General features: G+C 38.2%; 1 protein-coding gene and 1 non-coding gene across 13 annotated transcripts; both read right to left on the reverse strand.

Annotated features, from left to right (window-relative positions):
* Positions 1–835: 835 nt before the first annotated feature.
* Positions 836–24,043, reverse strand: PABIR2 (PABIR family member 2). Of its 12 annotated transcripts, none has more exons than XM_019717455.2 (10): positions 22,982–24,043; positions 20,746–20,824; positions 16,635–16,691; positions 16,290–16,333; positions 16,151–16,205; positions 15,784–15,885; positions 15,390–15,475; positions 14,723–14,787; positions 11,839–11,935; positions 836–2,642 (listed from the first exon to the last, which is right to left on the reverse strand). In XM_019717455.2, the coding sequence occupies exons 1-10, from the start codon at positions 23,077–23,079 to the stop codon at positions 2,573–2,575; spliced, it is 753 nt and encodes a 250-aa protein (XP_019573014.1). In that variant the 5' UTR covers positions 23,080–24,043; the 3' UTR covers positions 836–2,572. The 12 variants fall into 12 exon arrangements, with proteins under 12 accessions (XP_019573014.1, XP_019573012.2, XP_074179378.1 ...); XM_019717453.2 differs by having other exon boundaries at positions 836–3,578; positions 22,982–24,039; XM_074323277.1 differs by having other exon boundaries at positions 836–3,578; positions 20,734–20,824; positions 22,982–24,036.
* LOC141569804 (small nucleolar RNA U109) lies at positions 12,069–12,212 on the reverse strand. Its single transcript, XR_012493597.1, has one exon. It is a non-coding gene; the product is annotated as a small nucleolar RNA U109 (small nucleolar RNA).
* Positions 24,044–26,122: the final 2,079 nt, after the last annotated feature.

The raw sequence follows: 26,122 nt of genomic DNA on the forward strand, positions 1-26,122 counted from the left end.
TAGTTTTTTCCTTTATTAAAATGTGTATACATTTTTTTGGCATCCTGTGTGTGCGTGTGCATTACTTTTGCTAAAAGAGCATTATTGAGACCATAGGCAAAATTTGAATGGGGTCTGTAGATTAAATGGTATCAAAATTAATTTCCTGATTTTGATCATTGTAATTTGGTTATGTAGAATGTCTTTAGGAAATTTTCACTGAAGCATTTAAGGATAACGGTATCATATCTGTAACTTAGACGGTTCAGAAAAAATGTGTGTCCATACATATACTATATATACATACAAAAATATACACATACCTATGAAAGACAAAGAGATAAAGTAAATGTGGTTAAATGTTAACAATTGGGGACCTGGGTGAAAGATACATGGGAGTTCTTTAGGCTATTCTTACAACTTCTCCGTAAGTGTGAAATATAATAGTTCATATATTTTTTAAAATACTGAAAAGAAAATCAAGTGTTTGTAACCTGAGTCATACATAAAAGATTTTATATTTTGCCTGTCTACCCCTCCATCCTGTTCTAAAAACAATTTAGTCTTACAAATATGTTTAAAAAAATAATAAGTTGAAAACAAATAAGAAATACATGTGGTCTTGGCAAGAACCTTCAAATTGTCAAATTCTACAAAATGCTCTTGAAAATTTGACAGATTATGGGGAGACGTTTCTCTTTGTTTTGGGAAACAGCTCAAACTTTAATATAGCTATTAGTTCTTTTGTGTTCCTGATAAATTTTTATTCAAAACCTCACTGAAATTAGACATAGAGAATGCAATGCTGGGCTATGGAGGCAGAAAATAATTGTTAATAAGAATAAAGGAAATAGACTTTAAAACTTTTTACAGAATTTTATGCAGTGGTACACACTTTATTAAATTTGCACTCTAAGATATACATACACAAGGTCAGCATTTCACAAAATTTCCTATTATTACAAAAGCAGGTATCATGAAATACAGTGATAATATAACTCAAGCAAAAGTTCATCATCTATAGCATTTTCTTATCATATTATCTCGTACTTGTTTTCAAATAGAAGCCTGAAATATGATATAAGACTATATTAGACCAGGAAGGGATAATTTTAATTTATAACAATGATCACTTTTCAAATATTAAACTTTATATAAAAATAAAGGAGTACCATCAATCAAGCTCATCTGAAGGTCAGTATCTCTTTTATTTATTTCAAAACAATCCCTGCACAAACTTAACTTTCTAGTCACTTTAAACAATAAAAACAAACCTTAGTTTAAACAATAAAGTGAATCATCTTGCCTCCTAATTCTCATACCACTGGAACAATTTCATTTTCCTGTCCCAATTCTATCCCACCGCTGAATTTCAAAAATAAATATCATCACATTCCAAAGGTTATTTCTTAAGAGTCCTAAACTAGAGCCAAAAAATCATGGCTAAAAGTGTCCCTTTAAGGCATAAAAGACAGTAGAGTGAGGGTGGATCAATATCCCGTAAGACAAAACCATCTCTTAGTACTATATAGGCAGAAACAGCTTAACATGGTTCTTTCACAAACAGAATAAACACACTGAATAACATCAAAGTAATGTTTCTTTAAAATGGCATACAAGGGAACAATCTTCACAATATATACATTTATGTTAGGTTTGAAGGATTATGGACTTTGCACAGGTGAAAGCAATAAGAGAAAGCCATTAATGGCCATTATGGCAGTTAGTAGAATTTAAAACAAGCAACACATCTGATGCTAACAGAACTACTTACTGCTAGCTAAGTGATGCTCTCTTATAACTGAAAGAGAATAGGGTTCCCTTCAAGCCATACAGTATTACTAGTTTGTGAGTACCCACAACGTGCAACATCTTCCTTTAAAATTCAAGGATATTTGCCTTCAAAAGATACAAGTGCAGTAGTTTTCGTTTCTTACATTCATTCAAAAATAGAATATTATGATCCTAGCAGGCAAATTTGCATATTAAATACAGACAATCCACCCATGATACCTGAACATTAAAAGAAATTCATCACAACAGACATTTTTACAGTTTTAAATAATAAATAACACAACAGACTAAACTCAGGTTTTTTAAATAGCTCCGTTCAGGACTTCCCTCTTTTAAAATGAAATAACTTCTGGTACCTCAGACTTACTATCACAGAAACTGTTCACAGCTCAAACAGCTTCTTAAAAGCAGAATGCGCAATAACATTGACTTCTTCAGCTCCTAAAAGCTGCCTCGTAGATATCAAACCACCCTTGCTATAAAGCAACATGAACAAGAACTGGATTCCAATTCCAGTGGCAACAGAATGACCAAAACACAGTCAACAGCACCACTCACCACACACGACAAAACAAACGAACCCAATGACAAAAATGTAATCAGAAAAAAGTAGCAGTTGAGAAAGCATGTGGCAATCAGGCACATAATGCCCCCTTTTCTACCCTACCATGTGATATACATCTTTACAGCACAGCACTACACCCCAAGACACCTCAGGCCTCATAATACCCCCCAAGACAAGACAAGCTGTCAAGCTCCATGTATGCTTTTCTACACAGTGGTTTGTGTGTAAAGAACATTATTCATTCATTTGTAGATGCTCCACACATCTGGTCAAGGCAGGAATTTCTTCTCCTTGATGACACCACCTAAAAATATTAACAATATTTTATACATTCCGTGGGGCAACAGGTTTGGGGAGAAAAACAACAACTGTGGTAGCTAAGTCATAAGAACCTGTGGCGACAACTCCAGGCACCCTGTAAGTCCATTTCCATTCTCAGCACTAAAATCAATCCTCACATCACACACGCCAACAGCAAACAAGCAGTATGGGTAGTAATGAAAGAAACTATGTGTTTCTTCTGCTCTGTGAGAAAGGGGCAAGTAAGCAGCTCAAACAGAAAGGGCAAACAAAATAATGTACTTTAGGCTGATGGAGAAAAAAAAGAAACATTTAATGTAATCAAATGCAATGCATCTGTTGTTGTGAAATGAGAGATTTGAAACTATGTAGTCAACAGAAGACAAAAATCTCTCAAGCAAGAGAATTTCTGATCAATTCTAGCTGTCATATCACTGCTGGGAAAAAAGAACCATTATTGAAAATACATCAGTGCTTTTCTTAAAAGTATAGACTCTAAGATGGGCACTCTTTGAGGCACTGAGAAAAAACTATACATACTCTAAGCAATCAAAAATGAGTACTTGAGATTTAGTCACTAGATCCAAAGTGAGATCAGCAAAAAGAGACATAAGTAAGGTCACTACACTTGTAAAATTGAACTTTAGAAAAGAGAGATGCCAAAGAAGAATGGCATCAAAGTAGTGGTTTAAATCTGTGACACTTTAATCCTCACTACGGATCAAAGTTCTGTGTCCCTCACTGAATGTTTTATGTAGGAAACAGCAGTTAAAACACTGGATCAGAAGTCACTTGGGTGAGAGATCATCCATCAAGATGAACGGAGGGCATGAATTGGAGCATGCTACTGGAGACTGCGGTTGTGCTGCCTTTAGCCAGTGAGGCTGAGGGTAAGCCATTGCTGCTACTGCTGCTACTACTGCCATCCAAAATATCTGAACTGAGGACAAAGCAAAAACAATTATAAGCGGATGCATCTATCAGGGTAAATGTAAACATAACATGCAACAACACAGTTTCAAGAACTCACGAATCAGTAAAGCATTTGTAAATAACAAAAAAGCATAAAAGCAATAGCAATGAACTACATTGTGCGTGTACTATATTCAGATATCTGCAAAAGGACAAAGTCATGGAAATGCAAAGTAAGACACCTGAGGTTCTGTACCATTTTGAGTGCTCTCCTGGAGGCACCAGAATGTCCAACATACAATAAGTGCTCCTCTTGACAGGTCATGGTTTTCGTGAGGGGGTTCCCTTACCTTCAGCTCAAGAGATTTCTATGCTTATATTTGTCTTCTTACCCTCCCATCAGCCTTAGAGTGAAAGGAATGGCTACTCACTGAGGTACCTACCCCAGACTGTGTGAAGAATTCTGTCAAGTACATTACTTCACGGTCCCTCTACTCCAGAACCAAAGCCTTTCAACTGCCCTAGATTTTACCACTTCCCCACTCCCAAGAGGCCTTCGCTTCAAAAACATTTTTTTCTCTAATTTCCCATATTATTTGCCCTTTATATTCTTCTCATTTTATGAATTTCTTACACTATTTCCTTTCCTCTTTCAAAACCCAAAGGTCTCCCTGCCATCACTAAAAGACTCCTTTCTTTAATCCCTTCCTTTACTACCCAGCTAAGCTTCTAAAAGGAATGCTCTGTATCCACAGATCCAATACCCTCACAGTCCATTCACCTCTTTAATCCCGATGACTGCCTTCTGCTCCTACCTTTCCACTAAAACACCTAATCTGGGCATTAAGAGCCTCTACAGCGTAGCCCAGGGATACCTTACCCATGCAGCCCAGGCCTTCACGGCTCCCGACAATCAATCTGGCTCATAAATCTGACTCCATACTTCAACATTCCCAATCAAGAACCTTCACAATTTGGCATCAGGCTGCCTTTCTGGCTTTGATGCCCATCAATCCAACATAAAAACTCTATGCTCTATATTTGGCCGAAATTCACTCATTCCTTTATTCTAATATTATTGAATGCCTGCCAAGGGCAGGAAGTATGCTAGATATTAGAAAAACAATGGTATATAAGACAGACCTTATCCCTGCCCTTATCAAATTTACAAGAGAGTGTAGGAGACAGACATTGAAATAACCATGCTAATAAATATGTAATTATAAATTTGTGATCAAAGCAATAAAGGAAAGATACAAGGGATTTCAGAATGTATAACATGGGCAACCTGATCTAATTTGGGAGAACAAGGAGGAACAAGTCTCCCCAAAAATGATATTTGAGCTGTCATCTGTAAAATGAGTAGGCACGAACTAGGTAAGGTTTGAGAGGAAGCAAGGATAGTTCTAGAGGCCAAAAGAAGGTAAGTTGGCTATAGTAGAGTAAGGAGAACACAATGAGAGACAAAGCTGGATAGGTAGTCAGGCAGTTTTAGGATTTACACATTTTTTTATTTTTGAAAATAAAGAAAAGCATAGAATTGGAAAAGGAATTATGAATCAAGAAATGTGGGTTCTAGTTGAAGTTTGGTCACTAGCTCCTTTGCAAAAGCCCACCCTAATCTAATGTGCACTAAGGTTAAATATTGAGTCTTTTAATATCATTTCTATGAATTTCTGTTAATATATTTCTAATGTTAAGCAACCTGTGGTACATTTGTAAGTTTCTGGGCCCTATACCACCCTCAATGAAATATAACTCCCCCACTTCTTTACCCTTCTATTTTTCTTCAAAATGCCATTTCTTTCTATTGCTTCTGGATTGTTTTTAGGTGGAGACAGAATACAAATAGGCTTTGGAAAAGTAAAAATAAAAATGGAAATAGTATATTCCACAGTGCTCCCACTCTATGCTCACTGCTGTCAAATGCATCATTAATAATACCACTTTTAAAAAAATAAGTTTGGAAAATTTAGCTGGCTCTGATATTTTTTCAACCAAAAGGCAAAAGGCGTCTAAAATATGAATTATTCAAACTAGTGAAAGTTGCACAGATAATCTAAGACATTGGAAAATCAAAAGACCTTTATATTTGCTTTGGAACATATGTGATTTTTTTCCTCCTGCAGCATTTTGCCTAGACTAATATTAAAACGAATTTACTTTCCTAAAGCACATGTTGGCTGGGCAGCCGAAGGGCACGCTCTGTGCTATTTAGCAGGAAGAAACAGGCTTGGATTAACCAGACTTATGGTGAGCCCTGGGTTGAAGGATTCCATTTGTAATAAGACCCGCTTGTTTAGGTGAATCCTATATTCATTCAAAAACATAGAACATGACTCACGCAGAGCAATCTGTCATTTAACACTGTTGATTACCTTGAGAAAAAAAAGCTGGCGGGGAAGTTACTCAGAAAAAATAAATAAATCTGAACATTTCATTTCATCTTTTTTTCAAGAATTTCTTCTCTATTATTAAATATGAGCACACAAAATTTTATTCATTAACAGAAAAATAGCACACTTACATTTAGTCGCCAGCGCAATTTAGATTCAGAACTTGGTAAACCTTTAAGCAGATATTTTCACTAAACTAGAATCTAGTTTCTGTTCTATTATGTTGGTGCAAAAGTGACTGTGGTTTTTGCCATTGTTTTTAATCTTTTAAACTGCAATTACTTTTGCACCAACCTAATAATTAATCTGGCACCTCTACCCACGGACATGGAAGCGCAGACAAATTACCACTGTTAGCATATTCTCATAAAGCAAGACTTAGGTGATGTTTTTGAATCCACAGAAAGATCACTGGACAAAAGTTGATTTTCACAGTGTCCATTAGTAAACCTTCTAAAAGCAACAAAGTATGGTCTAATTTGAGTTTCTCTCTTCTTTCTTTCCTAGCTTAAGCTCTGATGGAGATGTTAATGAGCCTTAGACTAATGGCCAAAAGCCAGACAATGGCAAGAAAGCAAAGGATCTAGATAATTCAAATTGGACAAAGGAGTCCATGAATCAAAAGTGAACTAATTCATTCCAGCCACTGAATATACATTTTGAGGCAATATTTAAACCACACAACCAAAAATACTTATGACTGTTAAAGTAGTGCCCTCTGTCTAAAAAAACGAAGGGTGAACTTGTAAGAGAATTATTAAAACATTCAAATGACAAAGTAACAACAAAACTCTGCTGTCCGGTGTGACTTGTGCTCTCATACGATCCAGCTGAGCCACTTTGTGCCTTGTCCAGTCAATAAACTGGGTTCTGTCAGATTAATGGCAGGCAGGTAAATGCACTAGAAACTGGCCATAGCCCTATGAAGCCCAGCACAGATTCTGATACAAGGTCAGACTATAGCAGGACAGCCCCTACCTCTTGATGTGAGTTAAACTGGTCCATACAGCATGTACTCTGGTCTCTACTATTTTATCTTAGGAAGCTCCAACATTATCCATATAACCTCTAAGTTTTTAAAATCAGACATTTAAAGATGATCATTTCCACAGTCACCTTGGGTGCAGATAAAAGTATCTGCACAGATGTATAAGCTTTCACAAACATCTTCAAAGTATATGTATACATTTCTATTATTAAATAAATCATGATTAAATCTTAGTCTTTGTCACATATTCACTACGAAATGCTCTTGCCATGACACATATAACATTAAAAACAATGTTAAAATCACTAACATAAATCTAATGAAAAATGTTAAAATAAAACCATAAAGGTTAGATCAGCAGTCACATTAACACTGACATACTGGGCAAGAAAATTCATGGAAGACTTTTGCCTTTTCTATAGGAGAAACAGACTATCACTTAATCTTCGCTACATAACTAGCAGCCCTAAAATTGCCTTTACTTTCATGCCACAGAGTCTTATTCACAAAAGAAAGAGGAGCAAAACAAGAGTTCCCCACATACAAAATGAATCAAAGCACCATGCAAAGGTACGAAGTGTGATCAAAAGATATGGTAAATGTTTCAATTTTTAAAAAACGTATTACAGTAAAGACACATTGCCATTAATCCCCCTCAAAATGCTACCCCTTGCTTCGAACACACTTATCCCATAGTTCTTGCTACTTTCTGAAGCAGTTCTATAAGTCCTCTTTCTTGAGCGTCTTTGGTTATGCTGTCATGGCTGTCTCCATGTCATGAATCGATTCAAACTATTTACCTTTCATGGTCATTTTGACTTTGGAGAAGAGCCAGAAGTCACACGGTGCCAGATCCGGTGAATAAGGTGGATGAGGACACACCATAATGTTTTTATTTGACAGAAACTGCTGTACCAGAAGTGATGGATAACGTGCAGTCTTTCTGCTGTGATCATAAAATACAGTGAATGCTGCTGCCTAGTGCCATTCAACGGAATGGTAGGGATCTTCAATACAGGAAGCGGCGCATCAAACCTTGGTAACAGTGTGTGACAAGTTTCAACTTGTTTGGAGCAGTCAGTTGGGTGTGAGCTATGGTTGAGAGAAGGTGTGTTTTAAAGTGTGCCATAAATCATCCTCCATAATGACAACGCTCTGTGTTACACATCGCTTTTGGTATACGGCAATTTCTGTCAAAAACATTACGGTGTGTCCTCATCCACCTTATTCACTGGATCTGGCACCGTGCGACTTCTGGCTCTTCCTCAAAGTCAAAATACCATGAAAGGTAAACATTTTGAATCAATTCAGGACATCAAGGCAGCCATGAAAACACAACTAATGACACTCATGAAAGAGGACTTCCAGAACTGCTTCGGAAAGTGGCAAGAATGGTGGGATAAGTGTGTTCGAAGCAAGGGGGAGTATTTTGAGGGGGATTAACGGCAATGTGTCTTTTACTGTAACACATTTTTTTAAAAATTCAAACATCCACCGTATTTTATCACACCTTGTATACTTCCCAGCTGTCATCAAACTCTTGATGTTTATGAGGACTAAATGCGGAATGACATAATTCCTGCCTTGTGGTGACGATGGTCCCCAAGTTTGGTTGGCAGAGATTTCGGAATTTTCATTTCGTAAGAAATATGATAGAGAGTAAGCCTACTATTTCTTTGGGCAGCGGTTGGCACACTCGGCACAAATTCCAAATGGATCCATACTCAAACTTTACATTTAATTTGTACTTCAAAGATGTCAGATTTTAAAGGTCATTATCTAGTATATAAACTTTAAAGTGTTAAAGCCCATCTTTTCTTTGCAGGGTGGGGTGGGGAACAAATTATAACAATTTAAATGATTAGATAACATCTACTAATGATCTGATATTTTCTCTACTCCCTCAAAGGTATACAAGTTGTTTCCTTAGCTTTGTTATCAAGTAGATTGCTATCTTTGGCAATGAAAACCAGAACACAGCTATTTCCTGTCTTTGACCCCATTTCTAAGAATATAGATATCTGATCAATGAAAATACATTAAAGAGATAGAAAAAAGTTTCTGCAAAAGCAGGATCCAATTTTTACGTATCAGAAATAAATCATATTTAAAATCTCTTAGTTGTAGACAAAAATATCAGCAATATTAGTATCCAAGGTATCCCCCAAATCTTAGTACAATCTTAAGTTTTAATATCCTCAGAAGCCCAGATGCTACAAACTTACTAAAAATGTCATTTAAAATTTTAATTACTTAAGTATTTTTGACACTTAATTTTGTGCATTTTGAGAAATTTCTTTTTAACATATTATTTGAGCCATATGTTGGCTTATTAGTGCTCTATGCGTAGCTGTGATAAACAAATCTCTCCAGTGTAAGGGAACACTTTTTGTGTTTATGGATCAAAAGTGCCCTTCATCATCAATGCCAATGATCCTGGGGCTCTCATACCAGTCACAGTTCTTTGGAGAATGGGAGTTATGGCAACAGAAATAGAAACCTCACAACAGCCACCATTGATAGCTTGGGTTTTGCTACTCAGAGGAATAAACATCTGAACAAGGGGAGAGGACCCTTGGTAAATACCATACCTTCTCTTTCTTATTTATTTGCGTAAACCTGTTTTATGGCATCCTGCACAGTCAGCTTTACGACAATTTTTTTTTTTCAAATCACCTTACTCTGTCTGTATGTTTTTAGCTTGGCAAAATTCTTTCACATCTTTTACCAACTCGGCTACTTGGTTAGTAACTGGGTAAGCAAATCTATTTATAATGTCATGTGCCTACATTAAAACACACTTTACCATAAAAGTGATATGCAGTTTCCACTAAGTATAGAGTTTCATCCATTAGTCCTCTTGACAAGCTTTAAAAGATTTCTCTTTGCAATCATCTACATACCTGGAAAGGCACTCTATACCAAAATTAGCTCACTGAGCTACCAAGGACAGAGATGGGAGAGAAGAAAGACTATGGGGCTGAAAATAGCTAGAACAATCTAAAAGGTATTTGTTCCAAGGTTAGAACAGTACTGATCAACACGTCTAATAAACGAGAATAATCTAACTTCTTGGTCAACTAGAAGTACAGGTTATCTTCCACAAAACATGGAATAAGTGATTTCGAAAGAAGGAATTGTTAACCCTTATATCTTAAATGGCTTACACAATTCTTCCATTTAGAGAACACCATCCTTTTAAAGTGAATGAAATAAAAAAATAAATAAAGTGAATGCTCTCGTGGGCTCTTTAAAAAGACCCTCAGCCATAAAACTCAGGGAACGGAAAGTTCTGAACAAGGAACAGAAAGTTCATACACAATCATGTCTAAAACATGGGTGCTTAGTGAGTTGATTAGAATGTATTTAAAAATTTAAATTACCCTGCCACTGCTATTATCCTTTCCCCTTCCTTCCAATATATGTCAGTATCCAAGTGCTCAAGTTCAGGTACCGGAAAATAAGTTAACTTCAGCACAAAAACAGTGAAGGGCCTTAAGTGAGATACCTAAACTAGGATGAGTGAGACTATATATATATATATATATATATATATCTATATCTATATCTATATCTATATCTATATCTATATCTATATCTATACACACACACACACACACACATACACACACATATGAATAGACCATAGGAATCAGGAAGTGTTACTATAAAAATGAAACCTTAGCATTGTGACAGAATACCCCGAAATTTTCAAAAATATTTTATAACAACAGATAACGCTATTTAGAAAATGCCAGGCTGAAGAGAATGCTGGTATTCTCTGCTAAGTCGCGGGATTCAAAGTACAAATTGGCAGTTATAAAATGCTCATGAGCAAAATAAGTCAGACAGAAAAAGCAGAGAACCATGTGATTTCACTGATATGTGGTATATAAACCAAAAACAACAAAAGAACAAGACAAACAAATGAGAAACAGTAACTCATAGACACAGATAATAGTTTAGTGGTTGCCAGAGGGTAAGGGGGGTGGGGGGTGGGGGGTGGAGATGAGGGTAAGGGGGATCGAATATATGGTGATGGAAGGAGAACTGACTCTGGGTGATGAACACACAATGGGATTTATAGATGATGTAATACAGAATTGTACACCTGAAATCTATGTAATTTTACTAACAATTGTCACCAATAAATTTAATAAAATTAAATTTTAAAAAATAAATAAATAAATAAAATGCTCATGGGGATGTAAAGTATAGGGAATACAGTCAATAATATGGTAATAACTATATATGAGTTTAAGTGCAGGTGGGCACTAGACTAGTCAAGGGGATCACTTCTTAAATTACAGAAATGTCTAACCACTATTGGTACACCTAAAAACTAATATAAAATAATACTGAATGGCAACTGTTAATAGAAAAACTTTTTAATTGCAAAAAAGGGATAAAGTACAAAATGCAGGCAAGGCAGCTATAATCAGTACACCGTTACCCAGAGCAACCCAGAAACCCTCTCTCACACCATCCAGCTGTTGACTCTCCCACACCATTAGCACCTACTGAGAGAGGCTGACCTAACAGGAGAGAGGACTGAAAGTGAAGGTGCCAAAAAGATACACATTTCCAAAGAAGTACTCATGACTCTCAAATAATCTGCTTTTTCACATTATATACACCTCCATGGAGATCTTTGGAGCATGGATCAAAAGTTCAATATATTTTAAATGATCCCAACACACTTTTTTTTTTCTTTTAAGGAGGGCGTAGCTCACAGTTGCCCATGCGGGGATCAAACTGGCAACCTTGGTGCTAGACCATGCGCTAACCAACTGAGCTAACCCCCCCCCCCCCAATATACTTTTGATGTCTCTTTTTAAATAGATCATACCCTAATATCATTTTGATTTTATTTCTTTTTTTTTTCTTTCTTTTTTTTTTTTTACCAGGAACTGAGATCAGACAATTGTGCAGCCTCGGGAGAAAGCATATTGGTAGTGCCTTGAAAGAGTCTCTTGGGCTGGCTTTCAGTCTCCATTTCACCTAAAACAGAAAGAGATGATGGTTCTGTAAAACAATGTTACAGGCTTACTACTAAAGCAGGTTGATCTTTGTTTAACCAAAGCTCAGAATACTTCTTTAAGCTGTTACCTGAAAGACATTTTTCCACGTGCTTTAACGTAGAAGAAATATACGTCCACATAACCTCAACCAAAAAGTCAGCAACCCTAAAAAAACCTTCTCATTGATCACATATAGCATGCTATGGATATACTCATGTTCTTTAATGGAAGAGTAGAACACTGATTGCATCAGGCAAAATGAATCAAGGCTAACTACAGTAAAAATAAAGTATCTCCAAATAGTTGAAAGTCACAGTGTAATAATTTATGCTAGATGATTAGTAGAGACCACTGATTTTATATATTTTAATATCAGAACATTTTCTGAGTTGAAGTCAAATGAGTTTAAATGTTTTTAGTCTGATAAAGAGTGTATAAAATCAAAGGTTGCTTTAGGCTACTTAGTGAAAATGAAGATTGAAAACAGTCATGGGCTGCATAACAATGACACTTCAGTCAACAACGGACCTGATATTTGATGGTGGTCCCATAAAATTATAATGGAGGTGAGAAATTCCTATAACCTAGGGAGGCTGCAGTGCATTCCTCATGTATTTGCAGTGATGCTACTGTAAACAAACCTACTGCACTGCCAACCATATAAAAGAATAGCACATACAATTACGTGCAATGCATAATATTTGATGATGATGATGAGTGACTGTTAACGGCTTTGTATTTACTATACTATACTTTTTATCATTATTTTAGTCTACTCTTTCTATTATAAAAAAAAGTTTGCTGTTAAACAGTATGTCATGTTACACCAGCAGCAGCCTCATACATCTCATGTTTACTGTGTCTCTTAATGGCATCATTTTCTCTCGTGCTCAATTTAATCTCATGTTGTTTTGTAGAGTAACATGCTGTCCAGCCTTGTAGCCTAGGAGCAACAGGCCACACCATACAGCCTAGGTGTGTAGTAGGCTAGACCATCTAGGTTTGTGTAAGTGCACTCTGATGGTCGCACAATGATGAAATCTCCTGATGCATTCTCAGAACATACCTCCATTGTTAAGGGACACATGGCTATATAACTTTGAAAGCATATCCATAACTGAAAGCAATTATTAATCAATTCACAACATTGGTATTTTACCGGCTACCTCAATCCTACAGATTTTCTCAGAACTGGTAACAGAAAAATTTGCATCAAAGGAATAAAGCTTAACATTTGCCACCAGGAGTGCAAAGACTAACAACCCTAAGTTAGGCAGAAAAATCCCTTTTCCAAATAAGCTATGATTTAAAACATGCACATGCCTTGGTTTTGAAGCTCTTTATCTGAGCCTTAAAATGGAATATTAAAGAAAATTAAGTCATGGGCCTATCTATATTCCAGTAGGAAATGAGTAACAGTAAACTTAAACCTGTACAAGATTCTTATGATGGAAAAAGATCAAGCATAAACAAATACAGCATTCATTTTTTTCCATATTATCAATTACTCAATATTATCTTTCCTCTGGAGCTATTCTGAATATTACTAAAATTCAGCAAAGGTTATATTTTTATTTGCCTGTTCCATACTTTAATATGCAGCTTTTAAAAGCTGCCGCTGGGCTTTCAACACCTCATGAGCAACAATGCTCCCGTCCTGTTTAGCAAAGAATCCCTCCATCTGCTGGTATATTTTGGAATAGCTCTGAAACGAAACAATCATACTAATTCCACCAATTTCCCGCAACAAATTTCAAATTCATAATAACGACAATAATAATAGTTTGAATTTCCACATGTTATTTTCATGTAATAGCCCCTGAGAATGTTCTTAGGACTATAAATAATTCCTTAAAGAATTAAGGAAAAAGACTACTGGTTTATAAAAAAATATTCACTAAACGCAAATATTGTCACTATATCAGGATCTATTTTCCAGAACACACCATCTTTAATTTTAAGTTGTCTGAAATATAGCACTTTTTGATTCTGTGTATGATGCTATTACTGGAAAATCTTCACCAAAGCAATCAAGTATCTGTTTACCTAACATGAGGGCTGATTTACTGGCTCTGAAGGTGATCTACACAAAGAAATTGCTTATTGAATTGCTTTTTAAAAATTATTGCTAAAACTCTTTGTTTAAAATGACATCCAACACTTGCAATCATGTAGTCATATCCCCAGGAATAATGACTAAAACTGTTAAATTTCTTTGGCCGTTTTAAAAAATAGACTCCATTAGGTGTCTTCCATAAGCATCTAAAACTAGCACTGAGTGAGATCATTTTCGTTTAGTGCTTTGTGGTCCAAAAGAAGGTAATTAAGAGAGCACCCCCATTATATCAAAAACCCTATAGACTTGAACATGAGGCAAGTCTCTCTTTGCCAAGGTACAATTTGGTGGTGGCCTATATTTGAGCATACAGCATGCTTATAGACCTATCTGCCATGGCATAAGCATATATTTCTGCAACATATCAACTTGCATCTCTTTTATATTCAGATCACTGAGAGGCACAGTTTTTGGAATATATATTGATGATATGAATATATGAATAAGATTCAGTTATGAGGTACAAAAATATAGACAGTATCGAATAACTAATTTACAAAAATTAGAATCAGTAAAGCGTACATTGGGAAGAGTATCATACATTTCCTTAGGAAAAAAAAGTCATGCCTAAAACTAATTTCAGACAGAAATTCTAATTGGAAATTCAAGTTCGACTAGGTTTAATATCAGAAATATCAACGTGATGCTCACCTTTTCTTTTAACAGGACCAAGAGCACTGGGCTTAATGCATTTGACTGGACTCCGATGCCTCCTGCTTCAAAGAAAAAAACAAACAGGATGACATGAAGTACTTCTAAGATGCAAGATAAACATTACAGCCCACCAAATAAGTAAAAAAAAAAATTGACATTCATAGAGGGAGAAATGGAAAATGCCTGTGTTGTAGGTTGAGTAACAATTGCCAATACATGACCTGAGCTGGCATAGGCAATCTGGAATAACACGGAATTGCAAGCTATCTTTTTTTCTTTTTTTTTAAAAAAAGCTATCTTTTAAAATCGTTCCATGACATAAAATATCCACAACAGTTTTTTTTAAAAGATAAACCTTATTAAAAAGTTATTTGGATTTGACAGGTCTACAATCTTAAACAAATTTTCTTCCTTATAAAGGACATATTATGGGAGAGGGATGTTCTCTGAATATAAACTGGCACTAAAACCTCAAAAAAATGAATCTGGTAAAATGTTAATGGTAGAATACAGGTGATAGGTATATGAATGTTCACTGTGAAATTCTTTCAATTTTTCTGTCTGTTTGAAAATTTCCATAATAAAATGTCATGGAAAAAATTCATCAGAAAGACAATTTTAATAAGTAGCATTTCAACCACACTTGAAAAGCAGGTTTACCTACCTGGAAAAGCATCTCGGAGTAGGAATGGGACTTGGTGGTAGCCCACTGCTGCTCACAAACATTTGTAAGGATGGTGAAAAACATTGCTAGAAAAACATACTCAATATTAAAATAGGTCTAGCGCTCCGGTTTTCAAAAGATTCTTCTCAGAATGACAGAAACATCATCCTTAGAACTGTTTAGCTGCCTATGTGTCTCTCATGTACATGTGAATGAGACTATATATACATAATTTTTTTCCAAATTACTATCATAGACTTTCATTGAATTTCCTTCCAGTTGTTGGATTCATTAAAAGTGCGGTGATGTGTGTGTGTATGTGTGTGCGTGTGTGTGTTTTAAAAAGTAAACAGCTCAGTATGTGAAAGAGTTAATACCACATCAATGAACCTACCTTTCCAAATCCTCTGGTGGGTGATGGTGCCGGAGAAACTGGAGTGAAATCAATCCTTTTAGGAGAATATAATTTCTCCGGCTTGTCAAAATCACTATCACTCTGTAAACATAAAGCGTTATTTCCTCATAATTCACAATTCAGCACATCACAGCTCTTCTTTACTACTCAAACACACCTACATTTTTAGAGTAGAAATGTACAGACCCTAATTGCAATACAATATTCTGGTGGAAAAGCAGAGATCAAAAATGAATACAAATTTGGAAACAGAAGGGACGGAAATGGAGGAAAAAAATTAATAAAGCCAATGAACACTATAAAGGTTTCTAGAAAATAAAAACACAAGCAAACGTGAAAACTTTACCAGGCTCAAGCTCTCATCCCATGACTGGCTTATCTGCATTGCCGTTTGTACTTCCCTAAAACAAACAACAATGAAACACCATCAGTGCTCAGAAACAAGACAGACATTAGGCTGTGCCGTGGTCTTGTGACGTGCTAACCTTTCATGTGCGGTTTCTCTGTTCATCAGATCCATGCCTTCCTCCTGCAAAGACAAACATGTGCTGAAAATAGAATATTTGTCCACACAGTTCTTTATTTCAAAGAAAAGAAAAAAGACTTTTCTACCTGATTGGACATAATCATAGTACAGCAGAACTAACATTCTAAGACTGTCAGCCACGCCACATCTGTATTTTATCTGAACACTCAGAAGAATTTCAATCTGTCTACAACTAGCCAGTTGCAGCCTGATGCATTTTTGCTACCTAAAACTTCAAAATGAGAGTAAAATCAAAATGTAAACTTCAGAAAATTGTGGCTCTGTGTTAGAAAGTAAAATTTACCCTTTTGATTTGGTGCAGTCGGCTACTAGGAATCCGATTAGGTGAGGGTGACAGCAACTAGAAAGAAAAAGTAAACATGTACTGTTTTCTGAATCACAAAGCAACAGTCTGCTGTCAGCACCAGTGTACAACCTCTTTCTAGATAATTTCTCATATTCTTCTTAGAAATCTAGGTCTTTAAATTACTGAACATTAATGCACTAGAGGCAGTACATTCAGTCTTTAGAAAGTATACCAGGTGTCCAACCTCAAGGCACCATCTGTCGCTAGACAGGCACCGACTTTAACATTTTTCCCAAATGAATGCAGAGCTGTGTACATTTATATAAAAAAAGACTCCAGGACTTGGAAATATCCATTATCCCACTAATCTAAAATCAGAAACTGTAATAAGAGAAGAAAAAACTGATTTTACTCATTTTTATTACCAATGGACCAATGGAAGAAGACAGACTGAGAAGCCCAGTATAATGTTGTGTCTATGATTGTTTATCCAAAATACTTTAAAACTGCAATACGAAGATATTGTTTGCATGAGCTAAATCAATTCTGAAATTTGATCACTAATGTTATCACCACAAACCTTACTGGTTAAGAAAAATCAATGTGGAAGACAAGATGTAGTTTTTAGAATAACTTGCTTTCCCTTAGATCACTATTTTTTACTAACACAAAACTGAAATGATTTGGGGGCCAAATTATGTTCCTTTAAAATAGTTACAATCTGATGACAAAATATAAGGTACGATTCCTATCAACAGATCTTACAAGGTTCTAATAGCAATAATGTGAACAACTACTGTTTATTCTCTAAAGAAATGCAAATGAAATTGTAATACTATAAAACTCAGTAAGACAATTATCCTGTTACAAGAGGCCCTATCCTATTAAAACTTGTTTGAATACTAATGTAGTGAGTGGTATAAAACGGTGATAAACTGTTCTAAGTTGTTTGGGCAAAAGCTAACTCAGGTGAAAAAAAAATTTAAGTTATCCACTGAAAGATGATGATTTTACCTCAGAAGATACCTCTTCATTACCCACTCCTTTCTTTGACTTATTCCTCTCTTAGGTTTTGAAAAGAGAAAAACTTTACTAGTAAAATCCTTTTTAAAAAAAGCGTTTTTTCCCACTGTGAAAGTAATACATGTTTACTGGTGAACTCTTAATAAGGTCATCTGAAAACCACTAAGCTACTAGGCAAGCAAATAAGGCAGGAGAGATTCTAACAGGACAGTATGGAGGAGAGCATGGACGTGTCCAGCAGAGAACAAAAGAAACCCCAAAGGCGGTGAAATAATCAGGAAAGCCAAAGTGAGGACCGCGAAACACTGACTGTGGAGAAAGTCGGACATTTAGATGCTGCACCTTCACGATGTACAACATGTCAGTTAGACAGAACTGGAAAGTAGACCCGAAAGGGGTATGGAGGAGCAAAGCCATGTCTAGTGCCAGAAACAAGAGTAACGTAGGTTGAGAAAAAAGCCAAGAGGTGCTGGTAAATGGTGTTCAGTGAAGCAAAGAGCTCAAGAAGGATAAGAAAAGAAGCCCCAACATGGACAAGCAAGTGGGCTTTAGTGGCTTTTGCAAGAACAAGTTTTTAACTGAGTTGTAGTAGGAGTAATGAGACTACAAACTGGCCAAATAGTTGGCAAGAAATTAGGAGACAAGGAATTAGAGGCAGTTGAGTGTAGCTCAGCTTTGGAAAACAAAACAAAAAACTCTGAAAGGCAAAGAGAAGAAAGGGAAGGAGAGACCTACGAAAAAAGAGAACAGTTTGTTTTCCAGATAGTAGATGTGTAAGTTGGGAGAAGGAGGCGGAAAGAAAAGAGCTGGTGAGGAAGGGACTGAAGACACACGATAGAGACAACAGACCGACCAAAGTGACAGGAGAGTCAGAAAAACTACATGAGCCATTAGGAGAAAACATTACATGTGAAGGTAAAGACGTTTTAAGGAGAAGAAAGCTGACGTGTCTGCAAGATAGGTGTCTGCCTTCTCTGCAAAGTGAGAAGGGTCATCTTCTGAAAGTGAAAGGTGGTGAGATAGGAGGCTTGCAGAGTTTTTAAAAAACGATTTAGAATATTGCTTTGGAAAATGGCACGGGGCCAGTGGCACCGGGAACTCAACATGCCCAGAAAGCATTGATCTTTTGTCCCTTCAAACGACCAATTCCTCTCAATTTCCCTACTCGTAACAAAGGCAACACTTTCCCCCTCATCACCAAGAAATAAAAGTGCAGTCACTTTGAGTCCTCTTTTCCCTGCCTTTATATCTAATCAGTGGTCAAATCATGAACATCTTACTTCTGCATGTCTCTTTCATCAGTCCCGTCCTTTGCACTTCACCCATCAACACCTTACCTTTTGCAGGTTAATACAGCACATAGGTAAGCACATTAAGATTTCCAGAGTACACTGTGATATACTGTATCTGGTGTAATCGATATTATGATGGAAGTACCCAAAGGGCGCTGTGGAAGGCTTTCCACACTGGAAAGCTAGAAAGGAAACAGGGATGGGATGAAGGGTAGCATAAGGATCAAAAAAGAGCAAGAATCAACAAGACCCCTTCAGCAAAGTAGGTATTTTAGTGCAGCCAGAGCCTAGGGTATTTGTCAGGGAGAGGTGAGAGATGAGCCTAGAAGAGTTAAGAATCTTCCATTCACATCTTAGAAAAGATCAAAGTGAAGTGTAAAGAGGCAAATACATTTCCCCTTCTTTGCTATGCTACTGACGCAGAAACATTTTTCATATATACAGCAAAAAAAAGTACTTACATTTTCCAGGATCCTCAGGGAAAGGAGGTGAAGTGAATCAAACCTCCAAATAGCTAACGTTTTCCCCTTTAAGTATTTTCAGCCACTTCAGCTGGAAATCTTTCTTAAAAGTGTGATATTTGTCCCCTTGTTAAACAGATTATACCAAACAGAATGGCACTGAAAGATCTCTATTCTAATCCCAGCTCTGCCACTTACTAATTGTGTGATTCTGAGCAAGCCACTTATATCAGCTAAGTCTAGCTGCTGCCTCTTTTAATTGGGAAAAACATCTTCTGCTCTGCCTACTTCATTGGGTTGCTATGACATTAAATGTGTGAAAGTACTTTGTAACATGTAAAATGTCATACAAGGGTATGTATTACTATCATTTAAGAAAAGGTGGAAGGAAGACCCAGGTGTCCTTAAGAACATCAATTATTTTACGCTTCTGTGCCATTGACACTTCAGGGGCCATTAATACGTTCTTAGCCCTTATCCTTAGCCACAAACTTTTTTAAAGACACCTCTGTCTGCTTTTCAGTTTTCCCCTCTCCTCCCTTGCTGGCAGTTATTAGTATACCTTTAACCCAAATGTACCTCTTCTGATTTGCTGCTTCTCACACACTACTGGGTTGGAAGCTTATTATAATTGTGCATAAATTTTAGATGATTCAGAGATCAGAGAGGCTCTCATATAAATAAACTGATGAACCTTTGTGCACAGACTATGGAAATCTAGTTCAGCCATTTAGAGAGAGATCTGTTTGCTTACATCTCAGATGTCTTCCAGAGCACAGCAGCTACTGGGCTGCCCATGTGAAGTGGTGCTATATAAAAACGTCATCATAATTTCTCCCAACACAACCAACTAATAAGGTGATCCCCGACAGCTCTGGCTATATAGAACAGTCATGATCAGCAACTCAACTGAGAATACAAATACAGCATTTTAAAGGAGTCTTTCTTTCGATAAACAGCATTGGCCAACAGAAATAAATACTCTGCTACCATTTACGTGATTTTTTTCATTCTAGGACAAATAAAGACCACTGTTCTAAGCTAGAATTAGAAGTTAATCCTGACTTACCTCACGATGATGCAAGCAGTGACACAAAACAATGAACAATTTTTTAAAATACAAAGCCCCACAGCCAAGAAATTTTTTTAACCAGTTCTCCTCTTTTGCACCGAAAGCTGAACATGGGCACAGCATTAAGCAGCAAACAAGACAGAAAAAATAATTTTTTCTATTGTAAACAATTGTGCATAGCACATCATCTTAAGAAAGAACTACATTTGAAAGTGCTTCCCCCAATAAAAACCACTAAGGATACTTACTCCTATACTTACCAGGTTGTGACGGCTCATAATTGTTGTACTATTCCTCCGAGTTTTAAATGTGTAAGGCTGAAAAACCTGCGAAAGGTCACTGAAAAAATGAAAATAAAATTATTAAGGTCTTCTCATTTAAGATATCCTTTGACTATATTAATGCCAATTCTCCAGTTAACAATGAAATCTTCGATGGCTCATTTCAGACAATGAATACACTCTTCACCATCCTCTTCAGAGCTTCCTGAGTGATGGGTGTGCTGTGGATTACAGGTTAGCCAAGATACTGATCTCGGTGGTTGGGAGACCCACTAGAAGTATGGGGCGGAGCTCCAGACTGGTTGCCTCCAGCTGCTTCTTCTCAGAGCTTAGCCCCCCCCAAAACCAGTTCCCACCAGTCACAAATGAGCAGCCTCAACTGTTTACCCCAGCGGACCTACAAACAGTACTGCTTTCTGTGAGTGCCATGATGTGACGAGGGCTGGGGAGCCCTGTTCTACAATACCCATCAGCATGGGGCCCTAAACACGTGTTCTACTTTTGAATCCCACTGTCCAACTAAATAAATGTACCTGGAATTTTGCTCATGTTGCCCCTTCTGTTTCAAATGCCCCCCCTTCGACCTACCACCATCTGTCAAAATCCTTCCTCTCCTTCAGCACCCATCTCAAATGCCATGCCCGCCATGAAGCTTCTCCTCATTTCACAAACCTAATGCATCTTTCCCTCCTTGGAACCCAAAGAGCACAATGGGAAATTAGATGCTTCCTGAGACATTGACTTTACCTTTCATTAAAGAAAACTAAGCATGTGCATGTGTCTTAAACCCCTTGGTAGAGATGTTTTGTTCATCTTTGTACAATATCCTGCAGTGCCTAGCAGAGTGCCATGCCCACGATGAGAGATCAAGAAGGATTTTTAGGTTTGGGACCATGGAGATCGCCTAATGCAGCTCTCCTACATTTTAAATGAGAAAACAGAGACTCAGAAAGGCTAAGTGACTCATTCATAATCATAGTCAGTCAGGGAGAAAATTAGGACTAGACCTCGTCTCCTCACCCCTTCTTCTGTCACCATGCTACCTTTCAAGAAATTACTTAAATCGTGATTCAAAAAACAGTATGTTATTTCTACAGCAGTCTACACGCAGGTCAACGGGATCACCCTAGTCCCTAGTCCCTAGCAATTGCTTGCCTACCAGATTTAAAAAGGCAACCAAAAAAGACCGGTTTATTCCTATAGTATCAGAAATAAATGTAGAACAGAGGATGGCATTAGGAAAGTCACTCCATCTTTCCCTCAGTTTCACAATTGAATAAAAGAAAAAAAGTAAATCCATTTTCCCCCAAAATGAGAATATTATAATCAGTTTGATAGACAAGGATTACCTCTTTCTTTGCCTTCCCTGTGCTTGATTAATGTTTCTGGCTAACTCTACTCCCATCCCCTTTTTTGGACTAATTTCATTTCTACAGGGTCTCACAAATTGGCTCTCTACCTAATATAAACTGTCTACATATAAAAGTGAAGTGGAATAGACTCAGGAGGTCTGCCAGCCTAACCTTCACTATCACAAGATTCTACCTTAAAACAGACCCTCCGTTGACTAATTCACATGAAAACGCAAGACCCTACCACTAAAATTCAAGAGCAGAGTCTTTGTACTGTTTTCTAAAACCTGTGTTTTCACGGACCTATGCTACATGCCACCCTTTTTTATTCACTGGAATGCATTTCAGGCAACTTTAGGATTTGCAAACATTGCAACAAATCTGAAACACTTAATGGGACATGAACACGCCATTCAATTTCACGCTATTAGATAAACTGTGATTTATTCAAGTAAACCTCTGTTAATGCCAGAGTTCCTAAACTAAGCTTAGAAATAGCAGCTCTTAGAGACAGGTGTCAAGTTGCAAGTCTAGTTCCAGGGGCTTCAGTCTGACATTCAGTGGTGTAAATTAGGCAGGGCAGGCAACCTGATAGAAGAGCCAGAAGATTCTTTTAGTTTCTTTTAGAGTGGACCAACAGAGCTCCAGGTAGAGGGCCCCGTTGTCCCCACACTGCCCAGAGTTTGGGGTCAAACTTTCACTCCACCTCAGGACCCTAGTCACTGTCAAGCAAACAAGTGCTCATCCCCTCAGTTTGGAGAGCCCAAATGTGCTCCAAACCTCACTCTAGGGAAGGAAGACTGCTTGCAGGGGGTCGAGGAACCCCTGAACCCCAGTAGTCCACCCTCGCCAACCCTGCTCACCTGAGCCCATGGATCAGGGGAGCGCTGCTGGATCTCCTCAGGGTGCCCCCATCAGATGTGTCAGGCTCAAAGTCCAGCTCCATTTTCTCCTGAGCCATGTCGGAGACTCGCAGGCAGGCACAGTGGACAGTGCTCAGCTCCTGGGGCTTAGCTATGGACTCTCAACACTCTCACTGCAGGACTGAGCTGCTGGGGACTGGCAGCTGGGGGCGGGGGCTAAGGGGCGGAGGCTTGGGGGCGGGGGCTGGGGCGGAGAAAAGCAGGAGAGGAAGGAAGGACGATGAGGATGAGGAGGGGAGGAAGCTAGTGAGTTAGGGGAGAACGGAGAGGTTGTGGTGGAGGGTGACAGAATAAAGGAAGAGAATGGAAGAGGGATGGAAGGAGGACGGAAAAGAGCAATAGGATGGGGGAAAGGATAGATGTAGAAGCAGGAGGGCAGAGGGTAAAAGGCAAAGGACAGAAGGGGGAAAGGAATCAAAAAGACGGGGAAAAGACGGCAGGGTGGAGGGAAAAAAGGAGCACGGGGGAGGAAGAGAAGAACGATGTATGGGGAAGAGGAAGGAGAGGAAAGAGGACGGGGGAGAAGAGAAGGAGGGGGAAGAAACTAGGCAGCGACGGAACTCATGCTGCTATCTTTCGGCCGACGACCTCCAGCGGGGCCGGGCTACAGATTCGGCAGCTGCCTGAGCAGCGCTAGCACCGAGGAACTGACAGTCGGGCAGGGCCCGGCCAGGCAACCTCGGCGGTTCCAGCTCCCCATGCTTGGGGACCCGGTCCAGCCCCCCATGCTCCGGGATCGGTCCCGGAGGCTCCTCAGCCCTGTGATCAGTGCTTCTCCCCTCCCTACGACCCCTCCCGCCTGGAGTACAGGTGGGGGTTCGGCCCCTCAGCCCCCGCTACGGTGCCTCCTCTTCCTCTCTCGGGTTCTAATGGCCCAGGGGAACCCCTTGGGGCCAAGACCAAAACCTACAACCTGCCGCGACTTGCGCCTCCCACGCTTCAGAAGCGGGAACCTCCGCGGGGCCAGGTCTTCCGCGTTCAGGCACCCATTGGGTACTGCGCACGCGCCCGGCCGCCGCGCCAATGGGCGCACTAGCACGGAGCATGCGTGGGAGCCCCGCCCCGCAAACCTCCTCCAAAGGGGAGGGGCGTTTCCACGGGGGCCCCCGGCGTTTTCCTCCACAGCATTGGCGCTGGGAGCCTAGCGCCCGATTTTGAAAAGAACCAATAGTTTGGAGACACTGGAGCATCATCTTTCAGGAGGAGTTTGAGCCAATATTCAAGTGATATAGAAACATGCGGGTTCCACGTTATTTCGTTCCCAGTTTGTATGCTCTTGATTTCTGTGATCCCCGCACATTTTTTCAAACCCTTCGATTTTGTTGGTCTTTGTCTAGAGGGGCCGGTTTTTTTGTCAGATGATCCGTTTGGATTCACTACACTAAAGGGAAGTGAAAAAGCAAAGCGAATATAAAAAGCGTTCATATAGCTAGTGAGAAGCACTCACCTCCATTTGACAAGCACCGTTAGCTTCAACGATATTATTAGTAGGAACACGTCCGGAAGAACAAGTAGCAGAACCAGAAGTTTTTTTTTTCTTTCCAGGATTTATGGACCCTAACAAACATGATTAGGCACGTGTGAGATCTGGAATTATTTATTTTATTTAACAAACATCTACATAGCAGTTACCGTGTGCTAGGCACTATCCTACGAACTTTAGAAATATTAATTCATTTCATCCTCAGCACTGGAAGGACCCAGGGAGAAAGATGGTCATTGTATTGTGTTAATCATACATACATAGAAAGTACAGGAAATTTAATAATTATGAAATTAGTTTCACAATTTAGCAAAACTAGTTTTACCTGCCTCTTCAGTTGTCCCATATTAAACTTGCCAAGCCCCTTTGTCAATTTATTCCTCATTTTTTATGTTTTCTGCTCATTGTTTATGTTTTCTGCTTGTAATATGAGAGTTTTTAAAGCACTTTTGGAAAGTTTCCTTTAAATTGCCTATATTTTCCTGCCAACTGGATTAGAAATGCAACCTGTTTTTAATCAATTTATGTATCTATCTCAAGGTCTTTAGCAACCCCCCATCCAACTTACTCTAAAAAATTATAGTACATTCTATTGTTCACAATAACTACTAAACAAACATTTGTTGACCACATGCACAGTCCCTAACTGAGGAGTCAAACAATTTAATAGAATCCCTAACTTTCAGGAGCTTAACAATTAGGAGAAACTCAAGGATATGTGAAAAGATGGATACTGCCTTGGTCATTTCCAGGTTTTATTCACATCATTCTTGCCTGTAGGTTTCTTGTGCTCTTCATGTATACTTTTTGGGGGTTTGGGGATGTTTGTGACTTGTGGACTTGGGGTCAAGTTGCTCTTGTGATAACTAAAGGTTAACATGTTGCTTAAAATTTGCCATGGCAACTGGTATAATAACAGCTAATTATGACATGTTTGTGGGACACCTTTTATAAGTAAGATGGCAGCAGACGGGGGCATACAAAGAGAGTAGCATAAAAGTTAAAGTATATCTAAGCAAACCAGCGATCTGAGATCATGGTATATTACTATGAAACAGCAAGAGCTGATCATGAAACACAGCTAGGTTGGTATAATAATGTGTAGCAGAAATGAGAAGAAGTAAAAATAATCAAATGCTGTGTTGATTATACAGAATTCTTTGTTTCTGTTGTTCTTGCTCCTTTTGACATTCCAACCTGTGTACGTACTATGAGTCCCGTCTCTATCTTTATGGGTTTTGGGTTCCTGATGTGTAGGTGCACTTTAAAGAGAATTCCTTCTCTTTGATAACAGTTGGAAACTTGTTGCCATCTCATGTATTTAGTCGTTTCATATCATTACTCCCTTTCTAGAAACAGTCTCTCAGTTGTTCTTTCCTTGTTTCATTATGCCTATTTTCTTAGTGTTACTGTACTTAGATGTTTGAAAATTAGGTATCTGTAATGCATAGGCATGATGAGATTTTTGTCTATTCATTCAAAATGTATCCATTAGACCTTATTACCTGCCAGGAATTTAACAAACTTTTTGAAAAATGAGAGTAGAGTAGAGGTGAAATCCACTTGTTCTCTGGTGTACTCCATATTTTCCTGCTATT

This window comes from Rhinolophus sinicus, chromosome X (assembly GCF_036562045.2).
Source record: "Rhinolophus sinicus isolate RSC01 chromosome X, ASM3656204v1, whole genome shotgun sequence".
In the NCBI taxonomy this organism is placed as follows: Eukaryota; Metazoa; Chordata; class Mammalia; order Chiroptera; family Rhinolophidae; genus Rhinolophus; species Rhinolophus sinicus.

Excerpts from the sequence above, each read along its gene's own strand:
- PABIR2 (XM_074323277.1), bottom strand. The coding sequence starts at position 23,079 with ATGGCTCAGGAGAAAATGGAGCTGGACTTTGAGCCTGACACATCTGAT. Across the intron at positions 15,476-15,783 it reads CCACCAGAGGATTTGGAAAG|CAATGTTTTTCACCATCCTT; the intron begins GTAGGTTCATTG and ends ATGTTTTTCTAG. Across the intron at positions 3,579-11,838 it reads TTGTCTGATCTCAGTTCCTG|TTCAGATATTTTGGATGGCA; the intron begins GTAAAAAAAAAA and ends CTTTGTCCTCAG.